Source organism: Brachycentrus maculatus, unplaced genomic scaffold (assembly GCF_059751285.1).
Source record: "Brachycentrus maculatus isolate JH-2025_06_01 unplaced genomic scaffold, ASM5975128v1 h1tg000075l, whole genome shotgun sequence".
In the NCBI taxonomy this organism is placed as follows: Eukaryota; Metazoa; Arthropoda; class Insecta; order Trichoptera; family Brachycentridae; genus Brachycentrus; species Brachycentrus maculatus.
Window position 1 is genome coordinate 192,148 of NW_028280829.1, and position 27,937 is coordinate 220,084.

At 36.8% G+C, this 27,937-nt stretch overlaps 1 protein-coding gene across 2 annotated transcripts in view; it reads left to right on the forward strand.

Annotated features, from left to right (window-relative positions):
• The window catches only part of LOC148311109 (uncharacterized), a 97,163-nt gene that overhangs the window by 46,434 nt on the left and 22,792 nt on the right, over nt 1–27,937 (forward strand). For both annotated transcript variants that reach the window (XM_088257226.1, XM_088257227.1), the window contains 3 exons: nt 21,404–25,150; nt 26,237–26,421; nt 26,892–27,055. In XM_088257226.1, the coding sequence (XP_088113352.1) occupies nt 21,404–25,150; nt 26,237–26,421; nt 26,892–27,055 (4,096 nt within the window). The remainder of the gene's footprint in view (nt 1–21,403; nt 25,151–26,236; nt 26,422–26,891; nt 27,056–27,937) is intronic.

Consider the following 27,937-nt stretch of genomic DNA (forward strand, 5'->3'; position numbering starts at 1 on the left):
GGAAAGAATGCAAAGATAATCATTATCTATTACATTAAGAAAGGTGTGTTGAGGTATGGACACGTGGAACGAACGAGTGAAAAAGAACAGTAAAACGAATTTACGAAACGAATGTAGTTGGAGAAGGAGCAGAGACGGCAGAGAAAAACTTGGCATGATCAGGTATGTCAAATACTTGAAAGTGGTCAGGTCAGGAGTCAATTTATAAAATATATCGACTTCTGACCCGACCACTAGGAGTGTATGAGGAGATGCATAAATGTGGAAGAAGCGGAGAGAGTTTGCAAAGACAGAGTGTTGTGGCGTTTTATTCTCTCTGCCTACCTCTTATGGTTAGCTAGTTAGTTGTTAGTTAGCCAAAAACACGTTAGTTTTTTTTATTTCCCTCAAATCTCTAGTCTAATGCTGCCGACGTTGACTCACATCGTGGCTTCTGCCTTTCTGTTCTGCGTTATTTGGAATAGCTAGAACGTCTTCTTCTTCTTCTTGGTGTAGACCTTGTGGCCTATTTTTAAGAGGGATTAGCCTAGCTAGAACGTCATATTTCGGATATCAAAAGTAGTATTTTCATTTGAATATTCTGATTCGTCATATTTAAATAGTTTTTTTTTCAAGGTGTTAACTTTCTAAACTACATTTTTTCTGTCTTTCTCTGCTACCATTTCCTAATTCATTTGCCTCTTATTTTTTTTACTCAATTCATAGATGTTTCTCATTGATATATCGCTCACTCCTTTCAAGAACGTCACAAATCTAAAATCGTCAATTTTCAGTTGTGTATGTTTTCGGAATGCCCAGAAAATGTACTATATTCCAGCAAAAGCGGCATATTTTTAACTTAATATTTACCCGCTACAGGACAGAAAGTGTTGTGTTTACATTTTGAAGAAAAGGTATTGTTTAATTATTTTTTTAATATGCTAAATATTATTCAAATGGAGATAAAACCTTCAGGTTTTACCTAAAAAGATCTGTTGCACTGTAAAAAGTGCAATAAGTGGCTTGATATTTATTTTTAATACATTGTATTATATTTTTAAACTTTAAAAACGTTCTCCTGAGAAATCAAGTTTTTTTAATTTATGACGTTCTTGAAAGGAGTGAGCGATATATGTATATACTGACCATAAATTTAAATTACGTCTATGGATGTGATCAGCAAGGATGGAAAGGTTGTTCGTTGCCTCATTCCACGTAAACAGAATCGAGTTGGCAACCAGGTAGTCGCGATAGCCTCTAGACTGGTCCCACTATAATACGATGCGTGATCAAATTCATTGCGTTTGCACAAACCTAATCGTTTTATACGTCTGTTATTATATTGCTCTACCGAGTGCAGTATTATCACAATTGCGCTGGAATTACTATTGTTAGCCGTCATTATGTATATTTAAAAAAAATATTATTTATATACCGTATTGCAATATTTATTTTACAATTTCAAAACGTTATTTGCTGTTTGTCCGCCTCTGTGGTGTAATGGTTAGCGTGTGGAGCTACCGTGCTGTAGTTCCCTGGTTCGATTCCCAAGGGGAGGGGGGGTAAAAATAAATATTAGTGTTTTTACACTCTAATATTTATTTTATATTACCCTGGACTGGTCCCTGAACCGCAGGAGTGATCGCCCTTATGTAAGCAATGATCTAGATAACACTGTGTCAATACGATACAGTGCCCTATGCACCATTGGGTGTGGATAACGGTTAAAATGTTCTGTTAAAATGAAATCTCCAACCGCTATTAGATCGTAGTTTAAGCGAGATAATCGGTAGCCCGCAACTTTTAAACCCAGGTAACATTTGACGTAATCGTTTTTTTTGCTTATATCACCGTTTTTGTATTGACAAAATAAGTTATTATTATAAATAAATGTATGGTTATATTAGAAATAATATTAAGGAATTCAAAAAAATTATTTTAAAAAATATATACAGTGATCACTTTACACACGTGTAACATTCACCAATTCTACCCATGATTGACAACCACACTACTCAAATTCTTGGAACTTCTATATATACATTGTTGAAATTCAAAACGTAGTGCTTGAATCACTAGAATTTCACTAGAGACATCTCGGCTGTCCAAACTCAAAACACAGTAAGGGACTTTTTTTGTAGTACTTTTTTTTTTTGCATTTTTGGACTAAGTAGATTTTTCTTTTAAGTTTGCACAGTCGATCTATGAAGAGATGAAAGAAGCTTTTTATTGAGCAGAAACACATTCATTTGTCACCTCTCTCATGATATGGCACTGAGGCTAGGTGGTTGGTTACCAAGTCCGAGTGTGTACATGACGTAGGTATGCAGGACAAACACCATTATGTGCTCTGAACAATATGTGCAGGGCACGCTTCAATTGATTCCGTATTAAACTTACACCGCAGATCGAAAAATGTGCTCTTTCTCATTTAATGGTTAGGAAAATACAGGGTGATCGGAAAACAGCAACATAGTCATCTATGAGTTTTTTTTTAAATTATTTACATAAATTGTGTACATTTATTTCAAAGAAAAATTATAAACATTTTTTTAACCCTTGTCCGCACCCGATGGTGCATAGGGCACTGCATCATATAAACGTAGTGTTTATCTTGATCATTAACACAAGAAGGAAAGGTGATCAGCCCTCCGCTTCAGGAGCCAGTCCAGGGTAATATTGAATACATATTGTAGTGAAAAATCACTTATATTTATTTGACCCCCCCCCCCTGGGAATCGAACCCGGGACCTCCAGTACGGTAGCCCAGGGTGCTGACCATTACACTACGAAGGCGGACAATTATAAACATATTTAAAGATTTTTTTTGTAGAGACCACCAAGCCACCTTGTGTGTCTTGTCGGTGGAGTTCTTTTTACATAATTTTTTTATTGTTTTTATCCATTTTAACCTAATATACACACATAAAAGAGAGAAAAAAATTCAAATATGAACTATTTTACAATTTTCATAGATTTAACTCTTGATCATTTACCCATTCCTTTATTTTGCCTTTGTTCCATATTTTATTTTGACCTCTAACCTCCGTCAGTAACAAATTAAATTAATAATTATTAAATTATAATTATCTGTGCACGCCACTGGCAGAGAGATTAGAACGCCACACCAATCTGTCTTTGTAAACAATCTTCGCATTCGTGCGTCTCCTCATACATACACGCGATTATTCCGAAAAATTACTTCATGAAATAAGTAAAACTCAAATAATATTTTTAATCACTTTTATTTTTAGTATTATTTTTCCAACCGGTTTCGTCAAGCGGCTTATCTTCTTCAGGGATGGATACGTACTGTAACGTATCCGCACGTACGTGACGGGTTTTTTTTATATTGTTTTTAAAATGTCCCACAGCAACAAATATTTAAGAAAATACATACATACCATCTTAAAACGTCTGGAAATGAGATGAAAATTTATTCAAACGATATAACGTTTTTTTACGTAAGATTTCAATATGTTCTAATGTGATAAAGATGAGATCGTAAATTTAAATTTAAGAATGACTCACTTTTAAAATACCACTTTTGAGTTTGTTTTTTGAGAAGGATGAAAGTAGACTGAATGCAGTCGAAATGCGATCTCTCAGAAGAATGTGCGACAAAACGATGTATGATAGATGTGCGAATAGTGAAATAAGGAAGGAATGCAAAGCTGAGATAAGCATTATCGATAAAATTAAGAAAGGTGTGTTGAGATGGTTTGGACGTGTGGAACGAATGAGTGACGAAAGAACGGTAAAACAAATTTATGAGGCGAATGTTAGTGGGAAAAGAAGCAGAGGAAGATCGAGAAAAACATGGCACGATCAGGTATGCCAAATACTTGAAAGTGGTCAGGTTAGGAGTCGTAACAATCGGCGGGTATGTATGAGGAGATGCATGAACGTGGAAGAGGCGAAGAATGTTTGCAAGGACAGAGTGGTGTGGCGCTCTATTCTCTCTGCCTACCCCTGCGGGGAAGCGGCGTGATGGTTAGTTAGTTTTTTTTTTAGTTTGTTAATGTCGACACGACTAGTTTCGAGAATAACAGATGTTCTCGAGTGAAAATACAAAAACAATATACAATTTGATAAAATATTAAGTAAAAACGTTCACCATTTTGCCCATTGTTGAACACCCATATTACACTAATTCTCCAAACTTGTATTTATGCAATGAAAATATTTATGCGAGGCTGAATATATATAGAACTTCCAAGAATTTGAGTAGTGTGGTTGTCAATAATGGGTAGAATTGGTGAATGTTACACGTGTGTAAAGTGATCACTTAAACCAGCCTATGACGGTCGTCAGCCCCGTAAATGCCCAGACTTCCATATTCTTCTTCATCTTTGATGAGATGTCAAAAAATAATATGAAAATAACTCCTGTAATTGGAGATAATCCAGATTTTGTGAACAAGTATTTGGACACACTCAAAATGTTGTAAGGATCTAATATCATTGTATAAATTCATTTTTTAATCGAGCCTGCGATATGTGCAATGTAATGCTTAATGAAATAGACATAATGTTTCATTTAATACGTTTAAGAGGAATATTATTGGTGTCTATTTGACTAGTTGATAAAGAAAATTTCTATTACTTGATAAAAACATGTAATGTAAGTTTATTATATAAAGGGTCCGCCAAATAACTTTTTTTTTTTGAAAATGCTATAAAAAAAATCGAGTGTAGCTTCGGCTGTGTGGCACGTAGCGCCGTCCTGTTGAAACCAAATGTTGCCAATATCCTCCTCTTCAATTTTTGTGAACAAAAATCCGTTCAACATGGCCCGATAACGATCGCCATTGACTGTAACGGCCACTCCTTGCTCATTTTCAAAGAAAAATGGCCCAATTGTGCCTCTGGACCAAAATCCGCACCAAACAGTGACTCGTTTTGGGTGTACCGGCTTTTCAATGTATGCGTGCGGGTTTTCTGTGCCCCAAATACGACAATTTTGCTTGTTTACATACCCGCCAAGATCAAAATGAGCTTCATCCGAAAAGATGATTTTTTTGGCAAAATCGGCATCTTCTGTAAGTCGATCGCAGGCCCACTCAGCGAAGCGAAAACGCATTGGATGGTCAGTTGGCTTCAACTCCTGAACCAATTGGACTTTGTATGGCGTCATACCAAGGTCTTTATGCAAAATTCGTCTCAATGATGTCTCCGAAATGTTCAATTGTTGAGAACGACGGTGAATTGATGTTGATGGCGCTTCACGCACACTTTCTGCCACAACATCGATATTCTCGGGTGTACGCACTGTTTTTGGCTTTTCACGCTTTGGTTTATCGATGAGGATGCCAGTTTCTTTCACTTTTTTCGAAAGATAACGAACATACGGAGCTGACGGTGCTTCTCTTCTTCCAAAAACCGTACGCAATTTTCGCACACATTCTGCAACATTACCATGATTTTCAAAGTAATGTCGCAATATTTTCCAGCGTTGTTCAAGCGTATACACAACCATATTCGCTCAGCGGAAGGATAAAACTAATTATCTGTCAAATCAGACATGAGCTAAGTGTTACCATTCACGAAATAAGCACTAGTTGAAAAAAAAAACTTTAGATGGCGGACCCTATAGTTATACTTTTATGTACATGACAGTTTATTTTAATTTTTAGATTACTAAAGTGAAAACCTCTAATTGGAATGTTATTTTTAAAATTTTATTATTTTATTTTTGTTAAATATTCTGTTGGTTTTCAATTAATAAAAAAATAATAAATAAAAGTTTCGATAATTAGTGCATTATGGATGTTCAATAATGGGCGGAATGGTGAACGTTACACAATTGTATAACGTGATCGCTTAAACCAGCCGCGTCGTAAGCCCTGGGATGCTCAGACTTCCATATACATGTCTCATATCAAGATTTTTCAGTATTGGTATTTTTAAATCTTCTTCTTCTTATTGTAGGCCTTGCGGCCTGTTTTTAAGAATGTTTAGCCTCCTGCGACGTCGATTCCCAACTATCGACCCATCTCTTCATTGGTCTGCCCGGGAGTCGTCTACCAGGGGGTTGGCCCTATAGTGCGATGTGGGGGAGTTTGGATGGGTCCATTCTCCTCACACGCGCATACCATTGTCTCCTTCGTTGCCTTCCCCACCTAACGACATCTTCAATCTCGCATATTTCCCTGATCCTGGCCTTTCTTATTTTTCTTATCTCGAAGACTCTTGCCTGATGTGCTTCTTAGAGTCTTCATTTCTGACACTCTAAGCGCGATTTTTGTGGCAGCGGTGTCTGCTGTATTTTTAAATAATTAATATTGTTAAATTTTTGTCCGCCTCCGTAGTGTAATGGTCAGCACGCTCGGCTACCGTTCTCGAGGTCCCGGGTTCGATCCCCAAGGGGGGTAAAATAAATATAAGTGATTTTTTCACTGTAATATTTATTCAATATTACCATGGACTGGTACCTGAAGCGGAGGGTTCAAGCGGATCACCTTTCCTTCATGTGTAAAACGATCAATATAACACTGCGTTTATATGACACAGTGCCCTATGCACCATTGGGGTGTGGATAAGGGTTTTATTATTATTATTAAATTTTTAAAAAAATTAAAAGTTACTGGTTTTAACTTCAGTCGAAAGTTTTTCGGAAGGAGTTGTTCAAAACAGTTTCGAGCGTGCATCCTTCAATTATAGATTGATTTCGATCTCGTAATTCGTAAGGGATGACAGTTCTGAGTGTATTAAAATCGTCCGATTTAATATTTAAATCTGTGCAGTCTAAATATTTATGCAATTATTATATTCCACTCTAAACAAAATAGTCTTCATTTCTCAAGAAGGCATTGAAAGGGATCTAATATCTGTCATCAATTTATAACGATTATCAAAATGATTAAATGGTTCATATAATTTTTTGACATCTCATCAAAGATGAAGAAGAATATGGAAGTCTGGGCATTTATGGGGCTGACGACCGTCATAGGCTGGTTTAATTGATCACTTTACACAGTGTAACATTCACTAATTCTACCCATTATTGACAACCACACTACTCAAATTCTTGGAAGTTCTATATATATATGAACCAATTTTGAAACATTGTTCTTGAATCACTAGAACTTCACTAGAGACATCTATTGGTGAGATGAAGAATAGCTTTTTTTACTAAGCAGAAAATCTTATATTAGTATGTGAGGTCCGAATCCTGGATTATAATAACACACATGAGATGCCAGAAAATATAATTTTCTGGCATTTTTCATGAAATTCTAAACTCGTTTTTTACATTCAAAAACTTTGTGCCTTGTCAAAATTAAGTACTTAGCGTTTTAAGAGTTCAGTTCATTTCGAAAATTCGATGTAGATAGCCTCTTATACGCCTGAAAACTAGGCGTAATTTATTTTATTTATATTTTTTGTTTATTTATATTTTTAGATAACGTACACCAAATATGTCAAAATTTACAAAAATGTAGTTAGAGCACTTTACGTAGGGCACGTCGATAAACAAGGTAAATAATAATGCAACTCTTTATCTATATCTCTTGGTGAATAAGCATGATTGAACTAAACACGTGTCCGACCAAATGATGACAATTCGCTCACTCCTTTCAAGAACGTCATAAATCAAAAATCTTGAATTTTGAGTTGTGCATGTTTTCGAAATGCCCAGAAAATGTACTATATCCCAGCAAAAGTGGCATATTTGTAACTTAATATTTACCCGCTACAGGGCAGAAAACATTGTTTTTGCATTTTGAAGAAAAGGTATTGTTTAATTATTTTTTTCAATAAACTAAATATTTTTCAAATGGAGAAAAAACCTTCAGGTTTTACCTAAAAAGATCTGTTGCACAGTAAAAAGTGCAATAAGTGGCTTGATTTTTTTTTTATACACTGTGATTTATTTTTAAACTTTAAAAACGTTCTCCTGAAAAATCAAGTTTTTTGATTTATGACGTTCTTGAAAGGAGTGAGCGAATTGCCCACACATTATCATATGAGTAACCTTTCGCCACCTTTCGCCGGGCGTATTCCTGTACCCCTACCCGTCCGGCCCGCATCGCATCATATCCGTCCGTTGTCGTGTTCGGGACCTTACACGTCTTCCATTAGCGTATAATTATATCGTTATTGAAATCGGCGGTTTGAATTTAAAAAACAAAAGCTATACGGGTCACAAAACACCGGTCTACTTAAAATATGCACATTTTAGTTATGTGTGTTTTTTTTTAACCCTTTAACATCTAACCCACTGACGTCTAGCTTGATTCATTTTACGAACCATTACGGATGTGCACGAAAGTGCTAAATTGAAGAACCGGTGTGCCTAAGAAGGATCGAATATTAAAGACTCGAGAAGTGCTATTTTTAATATGTTTGTAGTAAAAAAATATTATTAACATTAATTGTTTACATTTATTTAAATCACAATTTTTTTTAAATGCAGAGACCCACCAAGCCACCTTGTGTATCTTGTCGGTAGATTTCTTTTTTAATACATTTTTATTTGTTTTTAACCAATTTAACCTAATATACACACAAAAAAGAAAGAAAAATAAGAATATAAACATTTTACAATTTTCGTAAAATTAATTCTCAATTTATTTACATATTTAACATAGAAACCAGAGTTTTTTAATTTAATTAATTTTCTATACATTTCTACTTTACAATCTTAAAATTGATTACGCTGTTCTCTCCAATAAAGAGACTTAGCTCTTGTGCTTGGGTATTTACAGGATTTATGACAAAATATGTAAAAATAACTCCTAAATGAAGAACCCAGATTTTTTGAACAAGTATTTGGACACATTCGAAGTGTTGTGAATAAAAGTTACTTGTGAAATTATAAGCTAAATAAAAACATAAAAATCATGTTTCAGGCGTTTCCCAGTATTTTGTGATTCAAATGAATGTATACAATTTATGTTAGTAAAAAAAATACTAAAAACATTGAAAAATAGCACTTCTCGAGTCTTTATCCTTCTTAGGCACACCGGTTCTTCTATTGAGCACTTTCTTGTACACCCGTAATGGTTCGTAAATGGAATCAAGCTAGACGTCAGTAAAAATCGTTTTTTCTGTTATATTTGACAGAAGAAACCGGAATTACACCGAAATGTGCATCGTACCACTCTCTGTAATACAAAGCGAAAAATAGGATAAAAACACTTTCGGCGAAAGATTTAAATCGGTCGTTGCAACGTACCCCTGTTGCATATAACCCGGTCTTCCCCTATCATAATTTTTGCAAATACCCAGACTTCCATGTAATTCTTCATCTATATTGAGTTAATTTATCGGTAGCCTCTCAAGTAAGGCTATTTTATTCATCTCTCCACCGCATGGGCGCCGTTTGGACTTTCGTCGCGTCGATCATTGCACAACCGCCGGTGGCTTTCTAATCCAAAATACAATTTTGAATTTCAAATTATCGGCCGGGTCCAACGGTCCTCGCGTATGCGCAAGTGCGGCGCCATTGTTCCTCGGCGGTCGCGCTGGCCCCGAGTTCAGAGGACTTTGCACCGCACTGCTTCCAGTATCAAATCGGTCATTTGTGAACGTTTTCTTTTTCTTCCTCTTTCTTCACGTATCGCGTGGCCAGTTTCTAGTGATCCAGTGCGGCACTGGACTGCAGCATCGTCCACCTTAGCTTGTTTGCTCTTCATCTGGTTCTTCTCTGCTCCCAAGCGACGCGCGGGGCAGTCGTATACACGGTTACTGTACATATTAGTCTGACATCTCTTTCGAGTTCTGTGCTCCTGGTGAAGGGATGAATGAGACAAGGTGTAGATTGTAGATTCAGGCATAGTTTGAGTCGCGCAGGGCAGCTACATCGTATCGACGCAGTTACTGTATTAGTCTGATATCTCTTTCGAGTTCTGTGCTCCTGGTAAGAAGATTAATGATACTAGGTGTAGATTGTAGATTCAGGCATAGTTTGAGGCGCGCAGGGCAGCTACATCGTATCGACGCAGTTACTGTATTAGTCTGATATCTCTTTCGAGTTCTGTGCTCCTGGTAAGAAGATGAATGATACTAGGTGTAGATTGTAGATTCAGGAATAGTTTGAGGCGCGCAGGGCAGCTACATCGTATCGACGCAGTTACTGTATTAGTCTGACATATCTTTCAAGTTTTGTGCTCCTGATGAGGATATGAATTAGATTAGGTACAGATTATAGATTCGACGGCGTAGTTTGAGTGATCCGTTGATTGAGTGATGAGAAAATGGACGCGGTTACTGTATTAGTCTGACATCTCTTTCAAATTCTGTACTCCTGGTGAGGAGATAAATTAAACTAGTTACATATTAACGATTCTAAGGCTTAGTTTGAGTGATCACCCTGTGATTACTTAAACCAGCCTATGACGGTCGCCAGACCCATAAATACCCTGACTTCCATATTCTTCTTCATCTTTAATGTGATGTCAAAAAATAATATGAAAAATTGAAATCGTTGGACTTGCCTCGCTTTGCTCCCGAGGTTCTTATAACTCTTGAGGCGCGTGTTTAAATTGTTTACCGTTTTTACTGCCCTGAATACGTGGAACTTTGTATCACCGCGAGATAAGGCGATCGGCGATAGGAGACCCAGGTGACTGAACCAAGGAGTCTGGGAAAACTCACCGCGCTGAGACAAGACATAGCCTATTGATTGTGACTGCAGACAGTTGGTAGAATTCCATATTGAATTGTTGGGTAATATGTCCAAAATTAAACAAGGTTTATTGGATTGAATTCTACATTTATTTATGTATATGTTAATACGTGATGCGTTTCGTCTTATTAAGACATAGTCAAACACTCTTTGATAATGTCTTAATAAGACGAAACGCGTCACGTATTAACATATACATAAATAAATGTAGAATTCAATCCAATAAACCTTGTTTAATTTTGGACATATTACCCAACAATTCAACACATAGCCATTCGTTCTTTCGATGACAAGGCTTCACTGTCATTTTCTCGGGCATTTCCACGGAAAATGACCCGTTAGCTCACACCCGTTACTGTCATCTCACACACCTATGGTCCTAAACCTCGACTAAGCCTCAACCTAAACCTCGACCAGTGTCGAGTTGTGGTCCCGTGGTTAGTGTCGCGGACTCTTAAGTCAGAGTTTCTCGGTTCGAACCTACTCTACCACAATTTGATACCTATTTCTAATGATGAGCCGCTTAGGCTCACAGAAACAGTATGAAATTGAAATATTTGTTTGAATAATAAAAACACAAATATTTCTCTAATGATTAAAGAAAACACTTGTTTTTATACCACTTGAGTTTTATTAAAGACTACTAGTTTCGGAAGCTAAATTTCCATCATTCAGGTCTGAATAATAACTAAAATATAAAATTGTTCTATAAATAAGGAGAGGGAAAGTTAGGGGGAGGGGGTTAGTCAAGAGTGGAGTTTGAAAACAAAGGAAAAATGGAAAGCAAAGGTGAAGAATTTTGAAACAATATATTATTTAATAAATTATTATTCGAATTTAGTTTTTTTTGGATTTGAAAGTGTTTTCTTTAATCATTGTTACATGTCTTACCACAAAGTTAATGCTGAAACAATAAATATAATATTTCTCTATATTAAAAAAAATAACTATTTCGATACCTGACCTCGTTATTTATTTGACAATTTTCACAAATTAGCATAGACGCCTGACTTGACCACACCAAAGTATTTTAATTTATTGATCATGAATTTTTTTGAATTTTAATTGATCATGAGTCTTCCTCTGCTTCTATTTCCAATCAGTTCTTTCCTCACTAATACGTTCCACATGTCCATACTATCTCAACACACCTTTCCTAATTTTGTCGATAATACTCGTCTCGGCCTTGCATTATTTCCTTATTATTCGTCTGAGTGGTCGCATTTCGACTGAATTCAATCTGCTCTCATCATCCTTCTTTTGCCAACTCCATGCTTCACTTCCATAAGGTTAGTGCCAGGACTCTGACGGACGTGCACTGCTGGTTTAGCTACATCTGTTAGGCGTTATCGGTTTATTGTAAGGAAATATTCAATAGACCGTGGCTGTGTGCTTGCTTCATCTGTTTAACACAATTATTGTCTAGATTTATATTATCCACTGACACTTCGTGATGGAATTGCATTTTAATATATGATTAGATTAAAACCAATATTTTTAGCTTTTCCACTTTATTTTTATTTGACCAGCGACCAGGTTTCGTCGTTACCGACATCATCAGACTGGTGGGAGGCTATACAAATTGTTATGTTATATATAAAACAAGGCAGGAGTTGATAACCATGATTTGATATAATTTTGTTGAGAAATTAATTTAATTTGAGTGAATTTAAGTATTGTATGATATTAAAAATATTTTTTATAATATCATACAATACTTAAATTCACTCAAATTAAATTCATTTCTCAACAAAATTATATCAAATCATGGTTATCAACTCCTGCCTTGTTTTATATATAACATAACAATTTGTATAGCCTCACACCAGTCTGATGATGTCGGTAACGACGAAACCCAGTCGCTGGTCAAATAAAACTAAAGTGGAAAAGCTAAAAATATTGGTTTTAATCTAATCATATATTACAATTATTGTCCAATATATAAAGGAGATTTGAATAAAATTCACAAAATTTTGAGTGTGTCTAAATCCTTGTTCACAAATCTGAGTTACTTCACTCGGGAGTTTATTTTTTCATTTTGATATCTCAATAAAGACGAGGAAGAAAAGGGGGCTTAATAAAAGCTTTCTCAAACCAACCGTAGATGGCTACCGTTAACTCAAATATGAAGCGTCATGAGATTTATGATATACATATGTATGAGTTCCATAGATTTGAGTAGTGTATTTGTCAACCATGGGTAGAATGTGTAATAGTATGGACGGACGCGTCGCGTGCGCGAAGACACTTTGTAATCAGCGTACGCGTGCACTCGATGTCGTCCCTATTAAACAGGACACTTTAGTCCCCTTTTTGCCAGGAGGCAGGTTGGACTGAAGCGAGTATTAAATAAAAATACGGTATCGACTTTTTATATATTTGTTTATTTAAAAACAACAATACGGCAGTCGATACTCATGTGCTTCCAAACGGCTCTGTTAAGTTATGTTACACCCGACTCTCACGAAGTACCAAATTAGACTATGTTAAAAACACTCTTGCTTTAGGGTAGAGAATTATAAAATGCTGTACCGATTTATGGCCATGGGAACGCATCTCGCACCTAAGGCCGGACAACATATTGCAAATGACGAGTCCCTCGACTTTCTAAAAGGGACAATAAAAGTGCGAATGAGAAATGGCACGGCCATTACAAATCGCTCACTCCTTTCAAGAACGTCATAAATCAAAAATCGTCAATTTTCAGTTGTGCATGTTTTCGGAATGCCCAGAAAATGTTCTACATCCCAGCAAAAGCGGCATATTTTTAGCTTAATATTTACCCGCTGCAGGGCAGAAAGTGTCATTTTTGCATTTTGAAGAAAAGGTATTGTTTAATTATTTTTTCAAATATACTAAATATTTTTCAAATGCAGAAAAAACCTTCAGGTTTTACTTAAAAAGATCTGTTGCACAGTAAAAAGTTCAATCAGTGGCTTGATATTTATTTTCAATACATTGTATTATATTTTTAAACTTTAAAAACGTTCTCCTGAAAAATCAAGTTTTTTGATTTATGACGTTCTTGAAAGGAGTGAGCGAAATGATAAACGTTATACGTGTGTAAAGTGATCACTAAACCAGCCTATGACACCTGGCATGACCTTATAAGCCATGTAAACACTCAGACTTCCATATTCTTCTTCATCTATGTCGAGATGCCGAAGTGAATGGTTTTAGAATATTTCTAATATTTCGTATACACAGGATGTTTCTTTCATCTTCAAGTCGGCCGGACAAATATGTAATACAAAAACGTCGGGATTTTAGTATCTTATTCTCGGATTTTTGTGATACCTGGATAAGGAATTATACAGCGTGTGTCGCTAAACGAAATGTTTTATGTGTAATCTTATTAGTGTGTACAGGAAATGTACACATTTCCATGTATGTAGACCGGCGCTGATTCTTCTCTAGTGCAAACACACATAGCCTAAGAGGGCAGTCTTCACACACGCACGATATCATGTATTCACCCACAGAACCATCTAAAAAATGTAAAAGATAAAAAATCTTAGTATATCACACTTATATTTTTTATATAAAAAATTCAGAGAAATTTAAAAAAAATATATTTTCAACATTTTGAGTGTGTCCAAATACTTGTTCACAAATCTGGATTATCTCCAATTATAGGAGCTATTTATCGTATTATTTTAGATATAACCTAGATTTCCATATTCTTCTTCATATATGTTGAGATGTCAAAAAATGTAATTATATTTTCATTTTATCTAGGATATTGATCATATATCTAGGAGTTCCAAAAATTTGAGTAGTGTGGTTGTCAATCATGGGTGCAATTCTTAATTTTGCACTTATATAAAGTGATCACTTAACCAGTCTTGACAGGTCATAAGCCCTGTTAACACCTAGAATTTCATATTATTCTTCATGTATGTTGATATGTCCAATAAAATAATTATATTTTCTTGTTATCCAGAAAATTGATCATATATCTAGGAGCGTTAAAAAACTTTGTTGTGTGGTTGTCAATCGTGGGTAGAATGGTGAATGTTTCGCGTGTGTAAAGTGATCACATAATACCCATATTTTTATTTTGTACTTCTTATTTTTTTAAATATCTAAGAAATTCATTTTATTTTTTTTGCCATGTCAGCTTTGCTTCGGGAATTTATCGTATTGTATTTTCTTGAACCATTTTCTATGTTGAATTTTTCCATAGACCGTGTGTATACTTATGTGTTTTTTTTTTTTTAAATAAGGAAATATGGTTGTACGTATTAAATAAATATAGTTAAAAATTTCACTTACAAAATTTTGAGTTGGTCCAAATACTTATTCACAAATCTGGATTTTATCCACTTAGGAGTTATTTTACATTGACTTCTCAATAAAGATGAAGAATATTCGAGTCTGGGTATTTACAGGGCTGATCTGTCATAAGCTTGTTAAGTGATCACTTTACATACGTGTAACATTCACCATTCTACCAATGATTGACTACCACACTACTCAAAGTCATACATATATGATCAATCTCATGACGTTCCATAATTGAGTACACGACAACCATCTATGATTTTATTTAGAAAGCTTTTAATTATGAATTAATTAATTTTTCAGCTTTGCTTTCGGGAATTTATCGTATTGTATTTTATTGAACCATTTTCTGTGTTGAATTTTTCCATAGACCATGTCTAAACTTATGTTTTTTTTTAAATTTTGCTAGTGAACTAGTTTCTTAATGTCACATCCTGCCGTCTCGCTTCCGCAGTGCCCCGTCCCCGTCACTCGGACGGTCACAAACAAATTTGTTCCTGTTCAAACAATGACGATCTCTCGTCTTGTGTTTGTCGGGCACATTCTTCACGGAGAGACCCGCCCCAGTGGACATTTCCAACTCTGAACATTATCCGTTTCATTCGTTGGGCCTTTTTTTAAGATGGGAATTGCATTTATTGATTACCTTGCTTATTATGTACTGGGTTCGATTCCCAAGAGGTTCTTATTAAATATTTGTGATTTTTCAGTCTAATATTTATTAAATTGACCCTGGACTGGTACCTGAATCGGAAGGTTGATCACCTTTCCTTCGTGTATTTAATGATCAAGATAACACTGCTTCTATATGATGCAGTGCCCTATGCACCACTGGGGTTCGGCTAAGGGGTTTGAATGAAGCATAACAGATTTGCGTTCAAAGGTTTTTTGTGCAATATTGGAAATGTAACTTTTTAGTGAGGACCTCCACATATGTAGTACTAATATAAATATATTTATAAAATTCTTACTTTTATATACAATGCAATAAAACGTCCAATTTGGCTCGTAAAACGTCTAATTTGAAATGAAAAACCTCTGTATATGATCTCGATTTGTAAGCAAGAGTTGCCAAAGTCCACTGCGGTGTTGTAGGCATAAACCGGTAACGTCGCCTTTGTTAAAGGAGTTGTCAACCTTTTAACATGCATACCTGTTCACTATGGACCGTGGACCACCCGCCTAATGCTCTCGTTCGTGGAGACGGGCTTATAGCTCATAACTCTCCTTATTTCGGAAGAGGCACGTGAATACCAAGTACCTTGGAGCCGTTGCAGTGCACTGGCGACGTCATCCGGCATGCACTGGGTCACGAGTTCAACTTTGACTGCTTCGGAGGCACTGAATTACCTCGTTTAGTACAAACGACAAAGGTCCGGACTCGCTTTAGTCCGGATGTATACACCAACGTACGTGATTCACGAAGTACAAAGATGTATCGCACAGCCGATTTTTTTTAAAGAAAAAGAGAAATATTTGTGTTTTTAGAGAAATATTTATGTAATCCGATTTTTAATATTGGATGAAAGGTTTCGATAATATTGGATAATTTGTAATGTTACCTTACCAGCGTTTTGAAAATTGGTCGAAAGGTTTCGATAACATTGGATAATTTGTAATGTTACCTTACCAGCGTTTTGAAAATTGGTTGAAAGGTTTCGATAACATTGGATAATTTGTAATGTGTTACCTTACCAGCGTTTTGAAAATTGGATGAAAGGTTTCGATAACATTGGATAATTTGTAATGTTACCTTACCAGCGTTTTGAAAATTGGTTGAAAGGTTTCGATAACATTGGATAATTTGTAATGTGTTACCTTACCAGCGTTTTGAAAATTGGATGAAAGGTTTCGATAACATTGGATAATTTGTAATGTTACCTTACCAGCGTTTTGAAAATTGGATGAAAGGTTTCGATAACATTGGATAATTTGTAATGTTACCTTACGTTAATATTTGTATATACGTCCAAATAAAAGGTCCTCTGTTAAATAAAAGCTTTCTCAATCCAACATAGATGGCTGTCGTGAACTCGTATGATATGTACGGTGTTATGAGATTGATTAGGTATATATAATATCTAGGAGTTCCGAAAATTTGAGCCAATCATGGGTAAAATGGTGAATATTGCGCGTGTGTAAAGTGATCACTTAACCACCTAATGACATATTCAAAATCGGATATACATAAATATTTCTCTAAAAACACAAATATTTATCTTTTTCTTTAAATAAAAAATCGGCTCTGCGATAATCGATTGCCTTTAAATGACGAATGTTAACAACACAATGATAAGTTGTTTTGGACACTGCAAATTTGAGTGCTAAAACGAGTGAGTTATTTGGTTATTTCCTTAGATAAAACAAATACGACATCAATTTTGTTTAAAAATTCAGTTTTCCGGTATGTCACGGCTTCGAGCTCGCTTATCGCGCTAATAATAGTTTCAATTCTCCTCAGTGTAAACCTAACTAACCCTTTACCACCAACGCCAGTTCGGCTGTCCAAATTTAAAACACAGTAAGGGACATTTTTTTGTAGTAGGTTTTTTTTGCATTTTTGGACTAAGTAGAGTCTACTAAAAATAATAATAATTTTTATTTAAATCAGTACTCGATGGTTTATAAACCATGATTTTCATAATAATTACGCGATTTTCGAAAACTTAGTACCTACTTAGAATGATATTAAGAAAACGCTTCGTAAGTAAGCCTGAATTTGACATTATATGTATATATTTAACCCTTATCCGTACCTATTGAGCATAGGGCACTGCACGGTTGTCCAAACTCAAAACACAGTAAGGGACATTTTTTTGTAGTAGTTTTTTTTTGCGTTTTTGGACTAAGTAGAGTCTACTTAGTCCATAAATGCAAAAAAAAACCTACTACAAAAAAATGTCCCTTACTGTGTTTTAAATTTGGACAGCCGAGCTTAATTACTATTCCTAGCTTATTCTAAGCTGTTAATAGACTTTAAGAGAGGATACCGAAACTTTTATTATTATTTAAAGCTCTCCCCTTCCTTCTTTATCTTTCTTTTTTTGTTACGACTTTTTTAAAGATTTTTTTTGGCCTAGTAAGGTGGATTGTTCATCGTAACTAGGCCAAAAAACTGGTACAAGAAGCGAAGGGCTGATCAACTTGTCTTCTTGCAATTAACGATCAAGATAATACTGCGTCGCTATGAGGCATGGCTTTTTGGACCAATTAGAATCTACTTAGTCCAAAAATGCAAAAAAAAAACATACTACAAAAAAATGTCCCTTACTGTGTTTTGAGTTTGGACAGCCGTGCAGTGCCCTATGCTCAATAGGCGCGGATAAGGGTTAAATATATATAATGTCAAATGCAGGCTTACTTACGAAGCGTTTTCATAATATCATTCTAAGTAGGTATGATAGATATGCGAATAGTGAAATAAGGAAGGAATGCAAAGCTGAGATAAGCATTATCGATAAAATTAAGAAAGGTGTGTTGAGATGGTTTGGACATGTGGAACGAATGAGCGAGGAAAGAACGGTAAAACAAATTTATGAGGCGAATGTTAGTGGGAAAAGAAGCAGAGGAAGACCGAGAAAAACATGGCACGATCAGGTATGCCAAATACTTGAAAGTGGTCAGGTTAGGAGTCGTAACAATCGGCGGGTATGTATGAGGAGATGCATGAACGTGGAAGAGGCGAAGAATGTTTGCAAGGACAGAGTGGTGTGGCGCTCTATTCTCTCTGCCTACCCCTGCGGGGAAGCGGCGTGATGGTTAGTTAGTTAGTTAGTTACTAAGTTTTCGAAAATCGCGTAATAATTATGAAAATCGTGGTTTATGAACCATGGAGTAAATCATGGAGTAGGTTGATTTAAATAAAAATTATTATTACTATTTTTATCGCAAAATTTATTTGTTTATAGGCTAACAGTTGCCTTGTGCCCCTATATCCCGTGCGCAATGTTTTGTATTTAAATTGTGACAATATTGTTTTTTTTTTATAAAACTTTATAAAATAAAATTACAACTTTGTTTTTAACCAATTTCATTTTTGGTGCCTTTCTCCAACCGGTTTCGACAAGCACCTTGTTATCTTCTAAGTTTAATACATATCCCTCCCTGAAGATGACGAGATGCTTGTCGAAACTGTTTGTCATAGGTCCTTCTATCATGGACAACGTCACCTAGGTCATGCCTTTGAATCGTGTTATCTTTCTGCAGCATCCATGAATTTTTTGGTCTTCCTCTAGATGTCTTTCGAGGAAGATCGATGGAGATCGCCTGGTGTACAATACGTTCAGGTTCTCTACGTCCTTTGTGCCAATACCATCTCAATTGCCTTTCTTCTACCTTACTATTGATATCAATAATAAGTTTCTCGGTTTTTTATTTTATAATTCTTATCAAATCCTGGGTGGTTTCGCTATGAGACCAGTGAGCTGAAAGGGTTAGTTGTACTTTATTTAAATTTATGCGCATGTGTGTAAGTACAATTGTCGTATTTGCCAGTTTATTTTATCGCGTCATTATTCTTATCGGTAAGTACCATGACTCGCCCTGTGTAAAGTCGTACCTATTACCATTTTTTTTTGCCATATCGCTCACTCCTTTCAACAACGTCATATATCAAAATTTTTCAGTTGTGCGTGTTTTCGGAATGCCCCGAAAATGTACTATATCCCGGCAAAAGCGGTATATTTTTTACTTAATATTTACCCGCTACAGGGCAGAAAGTGTTGTTTTTGCATTTTTAAGAATAGGAATTGTTCAATTATTTTTTTTAATATACAAAATATTTTTCGAATGGAGAAAAAACCTTCAAGTTTTACCTAAAAACATCTGTTGCACAGAAAGTTCAAGAAGTGTCTTGATTTTTATTTTGAATACATTTCATTATATTCTTAAACTTTAAAAACGATCTCCTGAAAAATTAATTTTTTTTCACATAAAGACAACATGATTCGAAGGCGTAGCCTAGGTGACGTTGTCCATGACAGAAGGACCTACAACCTGATGATGAAAAGAGCTGTCTCCAGCAGTCTGCAAAGATGATAAGTTGGGATGGAGCCAGGAAGAAGTGTGTATGTTATCCCACGTTTGTATAGGAAAATCTGTACTCTCAATGCCAAACATTGTACACGACATTTTTAAAATTGGCATGCATTTTCTACGGACTGCCAATCTAGACAAACACAAATTTCTGGAAGGGCAAACACGTGCTTATCACGCGATAACCGCACTTAAAAAAAATCTTTCATAGATAGCGCGGCTCGCATTACTCAATGCAAACAGCAAACCGCCAGTCTTCCGCCGGGCACTCCCAGAAAACGGCATTTAGGCGGGAAACCGGCGTGTGAAATGGTTCCCTAGAAGTGGTGGGGGCCGTTTCCGGCCGGGGTCCTGCTATCTCCTGGCCGATTAGGCCTCGCTCGCCTCCGTTGCTGTCGCGCCACGTGCTCCGAGCCGCGCCGTCGTCATATTAGTGAATACGTCAGCCAAACGCACCGACTTGCATCAGCGAACGTGTCGAGAAAAGTGTCCAGTACTTAATTTACTCTGCGTGTGGCTCCGGATTCTTCTTCACCCATGTGGGTTTTGTCTTATGGGATTGTAATCTTGGCTACAGTTTTGTTAGCCACGGATATCCCGAAGGTCACCACCAAACCCTTTGAGTCGGCAGTCCTTCATCATGTGTCTTATGGTCCACTCAGCTCCACACTCACAATCAGGGTTGTTCCTTTTCCCCCACCTCTAGGGTAAAAAGGTGCAGCAATCCTGCGACGTTCTTACTCTGTGTCCAGTATTGTCTTGCTGATCACCGAATGTGACAAAAAGTGTCCAGCATTGTTCTGCTGATCACCGAATGTGACGAAAAAAGTGTCCAGTATTGTTCTGCTGATCACCGAATGTGACGAAAAAAGTGTCCATTATTGTCCTGCTGATCACCGAATGTGTCGAAAAAAGTGTCCATTATTGTCTTGCTAATCACCGAATGTGACGATAAAAGTGTCCAGTATTGTCTTGCATCACCTGTGTGCTCTCATATGATAAAAGGTGTGAATCTAGTTTTATGTAAATGAATTATTCTTCTTTCCGCGCCAATGGTGCACGAGGCACTGCATCTTATATGAGCGGTGTTATATTGATCATTTGTTTCGTGAAGGTGCAATGATGATTCTCGCGCTTAGGGATCTGTAATAAATATTACAGTGAAAAATCACTTATTTTGATCCCTACGAGAATTGAACTTCCAATCGGCTTCCAACGTGGTATCCAAACGCGCTTTTAACTACAGATGTTCTTTATACGCAATGCTCCTTCTTAATTCTATATGCAGTGTGTCTATCGATAAAAAATATTTAAACATGTTTTATTTAAATATTGTATATAATGAAAATGGCTAATTTTTCGATATATTTTTTAACAAAGACCGGGACCGTTACGATGTAAATAAATCGATGATGTTTATATTTTTGTACGTTATTTTAAATGTGCTTTATATATTTTTTTTCTTTTTTCACAGAATAATGGAGAGAGCAGCAAGACGCCGCAGGACTCGGCCGCCCAAAATGAAGACGAGTCCAGTTGGTTTTGGGATCCCCCCGATGCCAATTCGTCGGAGACCGCGAACAGTGCAAAAACGGAAAAGAAAATGTTATCGGAGCAAATCGTCTCTCTTCAAAACGAAATATCCGACCTGAAAAATAAACAAAACTCTGGAAATAACGAAAACAGCCTAGAAGTTCAAGCCCTGAAGGTGCAGCTGGAGACGCTGAAAAATGAAAACGCCACCCTAACTATTAATCTGGAAGACTTGGACAGTCAACATCAGATGGCGATCGACGAAGTGATCAAACTGAAGGCGGAGCTCCAGGTTAATTACGATCTTCTGCAAAGGAAACACGAAAGTTTGGAGAGAGAGAATGCGGAATACAAGACGCGATTACAAGACCGCGAAGTCCAAAAAGACTCGGACTTCAAGGAACTCAGCGAGACCAACCTCAAACTTATATCGGACCTCAACACCATGCACCACAAATTCGACAATCTTGAAAAGGTGCATCGTATGCTCGTTGCGAACACGGAAAAGTTCCAAGAAGACAATCTGGAACTGAACGAAGAAAACTTCAAGCTGCAAGAAGAGTGCGCGCGACTGCAGCACGATCTGGAAGAGCTGCAGAACGAGCACCAGCCGCCGACGAAGAGCGACGAAAACCATGTGCCGAACGAAAAATACAGAGAGTTGGAAGATAAATTTCTGGACTTAGAAAGGAAATTTGCACAAATGGACCCCAAAAAATCTGCTAGTGAGCCCAAGGACTCTAATGCCCAGGAAGTCATCGCCAAGTTGAAATTTGAAATAGTCGAACTACAGAATAAATTGAACACAAATGAAGAAATCAAACGTTTGAATTTAGAAATCGATCATCTTAAAAAAGAAGTCGGAACCCTCTCGATAAAACAAGACGAATTTATTTCGTGCGAATCGATCAGAAAGCTTATCGACAAGTACATGGCGCCCGACTTTCCAGCTATCCAAAAGTATTTGAAAAACACCTCCGGTGAACTCTTGGAATATATCGATCTTTGTCTCAAAAGTTACTCGGACCTTAGGAGTAAAAATGAGTCCCTTGAAATTCGCATTTCCGAAGATTCTCGCGTTATTAACAACTTGCAATCCAACGTAGACGAGATGAGCGCCGAAATCGACATACTCAACGGCGATATAGCGCACTACTCTCACGAGTGTTCGGAACAAAAGAAAAATAACGACTTTCTGATCGCCGAAATTGGCGCTCTGAAGAGCGTCTCCAAGCTCGAACCGATTCTCGAGGACAACGAAGAGCATTTAGAAAAATTGCAAAACGATTTAGATGACTGCAGTAATTTAAACAAGAGTATCGAAGTTGAATTAGAAAACGCCGAAAAGCAGCTTCGGGAGGTGACGGCGCAGAAAATAAAGTTAGAAGAAGAAATGAACAATGTCAAAGAAGAGCTCAAACATGCCAAAAATGAAATAGATGCCCTTAAAACACACAATGATACCGTAGATGACGAAACGTTGGCACTGGCTCATAGGAAACTATCAGACACGCAAAATGACCTGGAAAAGCTAAAGACCAGCTTTCACTCTGTGTCAGTCGAAAATGAAAAACACAAGATTGACCTCACAATCCTGGACAATGACAAAATTTTACTATTGAGAGAAATAAGCGAACTTAGGGCTAATATTCAAACGAAATCTATAATTGAAGACTACGCTAAAAAGATTGAAGCTGAAAAGACTGATTTAGAAATAAAGTTATGCCATCTCAGTGAAATGGAGAATATGGTCGAAACGCTGAACAAGGAGAATGAAGCTTTAAAAGTTAGAATTGCGAATTTAGATCAGATGTCGGAGAGTCACGATTATTTAGTTCACGAAGAACTTCTGCAAGCCAAAAATAAATCTTTAGAAAACAGTAGACTTCTTGCAGAAAAGGATAAGGAAATACTTAATATGAAATCAAAAACAGAGGAACTTGAAAATAATGTCGAAGAGGTACTGAAAGATAAATGTAAGATAGTAAAAGAACTCACAGAACTTTTTGGAAAACTGACTGATTTCGATGGTGAAAGTAGTGATAAACCTGTAGAAGAAGACGATGCACAATGTATTATGAAGAAAATTATTTGTGCCGTGGAAGAAATTAAACTAAATTTAAGGTCCAAATCTGAACCGATGGCAACGCGTGCTGAAATTGATAAAGTTCACAGTCATCCCCAAATCGATTTGGAGAAAAAGGACCTTGAAATTTCGCAATTAGAAGAAACAATTGAGCGACATAAATTGGATACTGACCGAAGAGATTTAGAAATTGACAAATTAAACAAAAAATGCATCGACTTAAATCAAGAAATCCAAACTGTCAATGAGGAGTTGTCTACTGAGCGCTCAAATCTAGCCAAAGCCCTAGAGTCAGCCGCCAAAAAAGAAGCTATAGTCTTGAAAAATTCATTGCTGCTTGAGGAAATCAGCAAAATCAAAGAAGATTTGTTCACCATAAGTGCACAAAAAGATAAATTGCTGGTCGAAAGGGAAGAACGTGCCAAAAACGAAATTTCTGAAGTCTCAGAAATGAAGAAAGAGCTAGCCAAACAGGAAAATCATATCCATCGACAAAATGAACATATCAGCAAAATGACGGACGCATTTGACGATTTGAAAATCGTGAATGAGGATTTGTCTGTGAAAATGAAAGATTATTATGATAACATAGATGTAGTCAAGAATTTAAATCAAGAAATCAAAATTGTCAATGAAGAGTTGTCTGCTGAGCGCTTGAATCTAGCCAAAGCCCTAGAGTCAGCCGCCGAAAAAGAAGCTATAGTCTTGGAAAATTCATTGCTGCTTGGGGAAATCAACACAATCAAAGAGGAATTTAACAATATGAAAATCTTAAACGAGGATATGTCTGTGAAAGTGAAACATTATTATGATAACATAAATACAGTCCGAAGAATAAAATTAGCCATCCCTCATCACAGTAAAGTGCTCGAGGAGAAAAATAAGGAAATAGCTATGTTAAATGAAACTCTTAAAAAAACACAAAACGAATTAGAAGAATTGAAACTGCACAGTTTACAGGGTACATCAGTCAAAAACACAAGCGATGAAGACTATTTAACTTTAAAAACTAGTTTTGAAAATGTAGAGAAACAAAAGCAGGAAGCGGATGCTAAAATTGAGAAATTAACCGGTGAAATCTCCGCGTTAGAAGATAAATGCAAGATTATTGTTCGCGAAGGAGATGAAAAGCGGGAATTATTGCGAGAACTTGAAAATTATAGAGACGAGGCAGACGCAAAACTTGGACAGCTCTGCAAGGAGAAGAATGAACTGATATTTCTGGTTACTCAAAAACACCAAGAGAGTATTAATTATCACGCCGAAATACAGAGGCTGAATTCCGTACTATTTGCAGAAAGCGAAAAGTACAAGGACTTGGAGAGGCTCCACGCACAGTCGGGGCAGTCTCATCCATCCGCAGAACACCAGGTCGACACTCAAGACGCGGAGAACTCGAACAAGTTGCTGAGAGAAAAGACTGATAGGTGCTTGCAGCTCGAGGGAATTTTGGACGAAATCAGACAAGCCGGAATCACGCCCGACGAGCTGGAGAAGCTGAAGGAGAAGAACCAGTTTTTGGTCGAAAAGTGCGATGTTTTGGGCAAGAACTTGGTCATGGAGCAAGGAAACACGAAGCAGATTGCGCAGGAAAAGATTCAGGTGAGTGTCTAACGTCATTTTGGTAAAAATTATTCATAATAAAGACAGATATGAACGAGAACTAACAGACATCGGATAACATCTTAAGACAGAATTCTCAAGTTGTGTATGTATAACAAAAGCAAAAAGCATTACTCCATTTTGAGGTCCCGGTTTCAATTCCCAGTCAAGTCAATATCAGAAGTCACATTTTGATCCCTTGTCCATTTGAATTTAATCAAACAATTACACAAGCAATATCTTGTCATACTTCTTCTTGTATATACGCACCCCTTGGTGGATATGGCACTGCATCGTACTGTCGGAGTGTTATCTTGATCGTTACTTACACGAAGGCAAGGCGATCACTCCCACGATTCAGAGACCGGTCCAGGGTGATATTAAATAAATATTTGAGTTTAAAATCACTAATATTTATTTCCATCTCCCCCCCTCCCTAGGGAATCGAACCCGGTTCCTCCATCACGGTATCTAAACAAGCTAACCATTTCACCACAGAGAAGGACATAACTTTTGTCATAACTCAACTATAATAATAAAACCCTTATCCGCACCCCAATGGTGCATAGGGCACTGCGTCATATAAACGCAGTGTTATCTTGATCGTTTACACATGAAGAAAAGGTGATCAGCCCTCCGCTTCAGGTACCAGTCCAGGGTAATATTGAATAAATATTACAGTGAAAAAATCACTAATATTTATTTGACCCCCCTGGGAATCGAACCCGGAACCTCCAGAACGGTAGCCGAGCGTACTGACCATTACACTACGGAGGCGGACTAACTCAACTTTAATGATTTTGAACAAAATAATTTTGCAATTTACAAACAACCACCAGGAATTGCTCTCGATTAAGATTAGCCATTGAATAAAGTGTGTCCCACAAGGCTCTCTTTTTGGTCCACTATTATTTTGACGTATATAGACAACCACCTCCAATTCTTCAATCAAAACACTAAAACACTAGTAGTAGTGCCTGAGATTAGCTAAACCTATTTATGGTACTCGTACGCAATAATTCAAGTCGAATGCTCAAATTTTTAGTTTGGACCAGGCCATTTTCTATTCTGTTTTTGTTTTGGTAGATTGCGGAAAGGGAACAATCGCTGTCCCGGGAGCTGGAGCGGCTGCGCCAGCACTTGCTCGACATGGAGGAGGAGCACACCAAGGAGTTGGTCCTGGCGGAGCAGAAGTGGCAAGAGGCCCAGACCAAGTTGACCTCGGCGGAGGAGAAAGTCAAGCATTCCAGCACCCTCTATACGTCAAACAGGTAGACTGATCATTTTTGTAACAACAATAATTTCTAGTGAATCAATTGACTTTTTTTGACTAGCTATTACGCCACTAATAGAAGCAGAGGAAGACCGAAAAAAGCTTCATATTTCAAATACGAAGGATGGAATTGGCAAAAGAAGGGTGAAAGTAGATTGAATGCGGTCGAAATGCAATCACTCAGACAAATGTGAGGCAAAACAATGTTTGATACAGGTTTATATGGTGAAATAAGGAAATAATGCAAGGCTGAGAGGAGAATAATCGATAAAAATAAAAAAAGGTGTGTTGAGATGGTTTGGACATGTGGAATGAATGAGTGAGGAAAGAAAGTCTAAACTAATATATACCAGGTGAATGTAGTTGGAAATTGAAATGGAGGAAAACCGAGGAAAACTTCAAGTATTATCAAGTATTTCAATTATTTTATTTGATGCAAGTGTTTTTAGAATTGTGTCTTTTGTCTAGTATCCGAGCGAACCAGGAGGTGGAAACGCTTCGGACGCAGATCAAACTGGTGGAGAGGCAAAGGGACGAGATACAGTCCCAGTTGAGCCAGTCGGAAGACAGGAACAGCAAGAACCTAGCGGCTCTCACCAATCTACAGTGCGTCCTTGAACAGTTCCAAATGGGTGAGTCAAATTTGTCTACTTGAATCCCTTTTTCACATGCTATTTGAAGGCATATGAATGAATATTAGTCAGACAATTGTAGGGATATACATGTCTATGAAAAAAATTCAATTTATTAGCCCTAGAACACGGGACTTTCAAGTACCTTAATACGAGGATATTGTAAAATGTATGACGATTAGAAAAACTGACATTTACCAAAAACATTTGAAAAATAAGTGCAAATTTTTTCGTGAATTTTATATAAAATTTTAACATAATATGGGTAAAAGATTCAGATTTACACTAGTTGGCACTACATTCTTTACATGCATTGCTTGGCTGCTCCCCACACATAAGAAGTCTTATGGATACATTACTTTCAAAAGACTTCCTATCAGTGAATTAAATCCTTCTTAACAGAGTGTTTGTGGGAAACGTTTGTGGTTTAAAAGCGTCTTTTACATACTGTTGGTGGAGAGCGAGAGATGCTTAAAAGCGTTCTATTTGCTTACTTTTAGTAGAAAGCGAGAGACTCCAAAAAACATTGTACAGATCAGAATCAGGTTTGCGGTTACTTGTGATTAATATACAATACTAATTAGCATACTAATTGTGGTTGGGGTTGATGGAGAAATCCCCCGTCAACAGTGTGTTCATACATTTGGGACGGGAAAGGTATTTATACCCGTTGGGTCGATTGATGCTTACGGACGGGAAGGGTATTTTTACCTTCTGCATTGACCTCATTTCAAAGGCAGAAAAATGGAACTATCCAATGTTTTTAATATGAATATTATACACCAATCTCTTTGTTAAGGTCTTAACTATATGTACATTATTAACACTCTCCATTCCTTGCCACAACACAGCATTCCTCAGTAATTCCTTTACTGTCCAAGC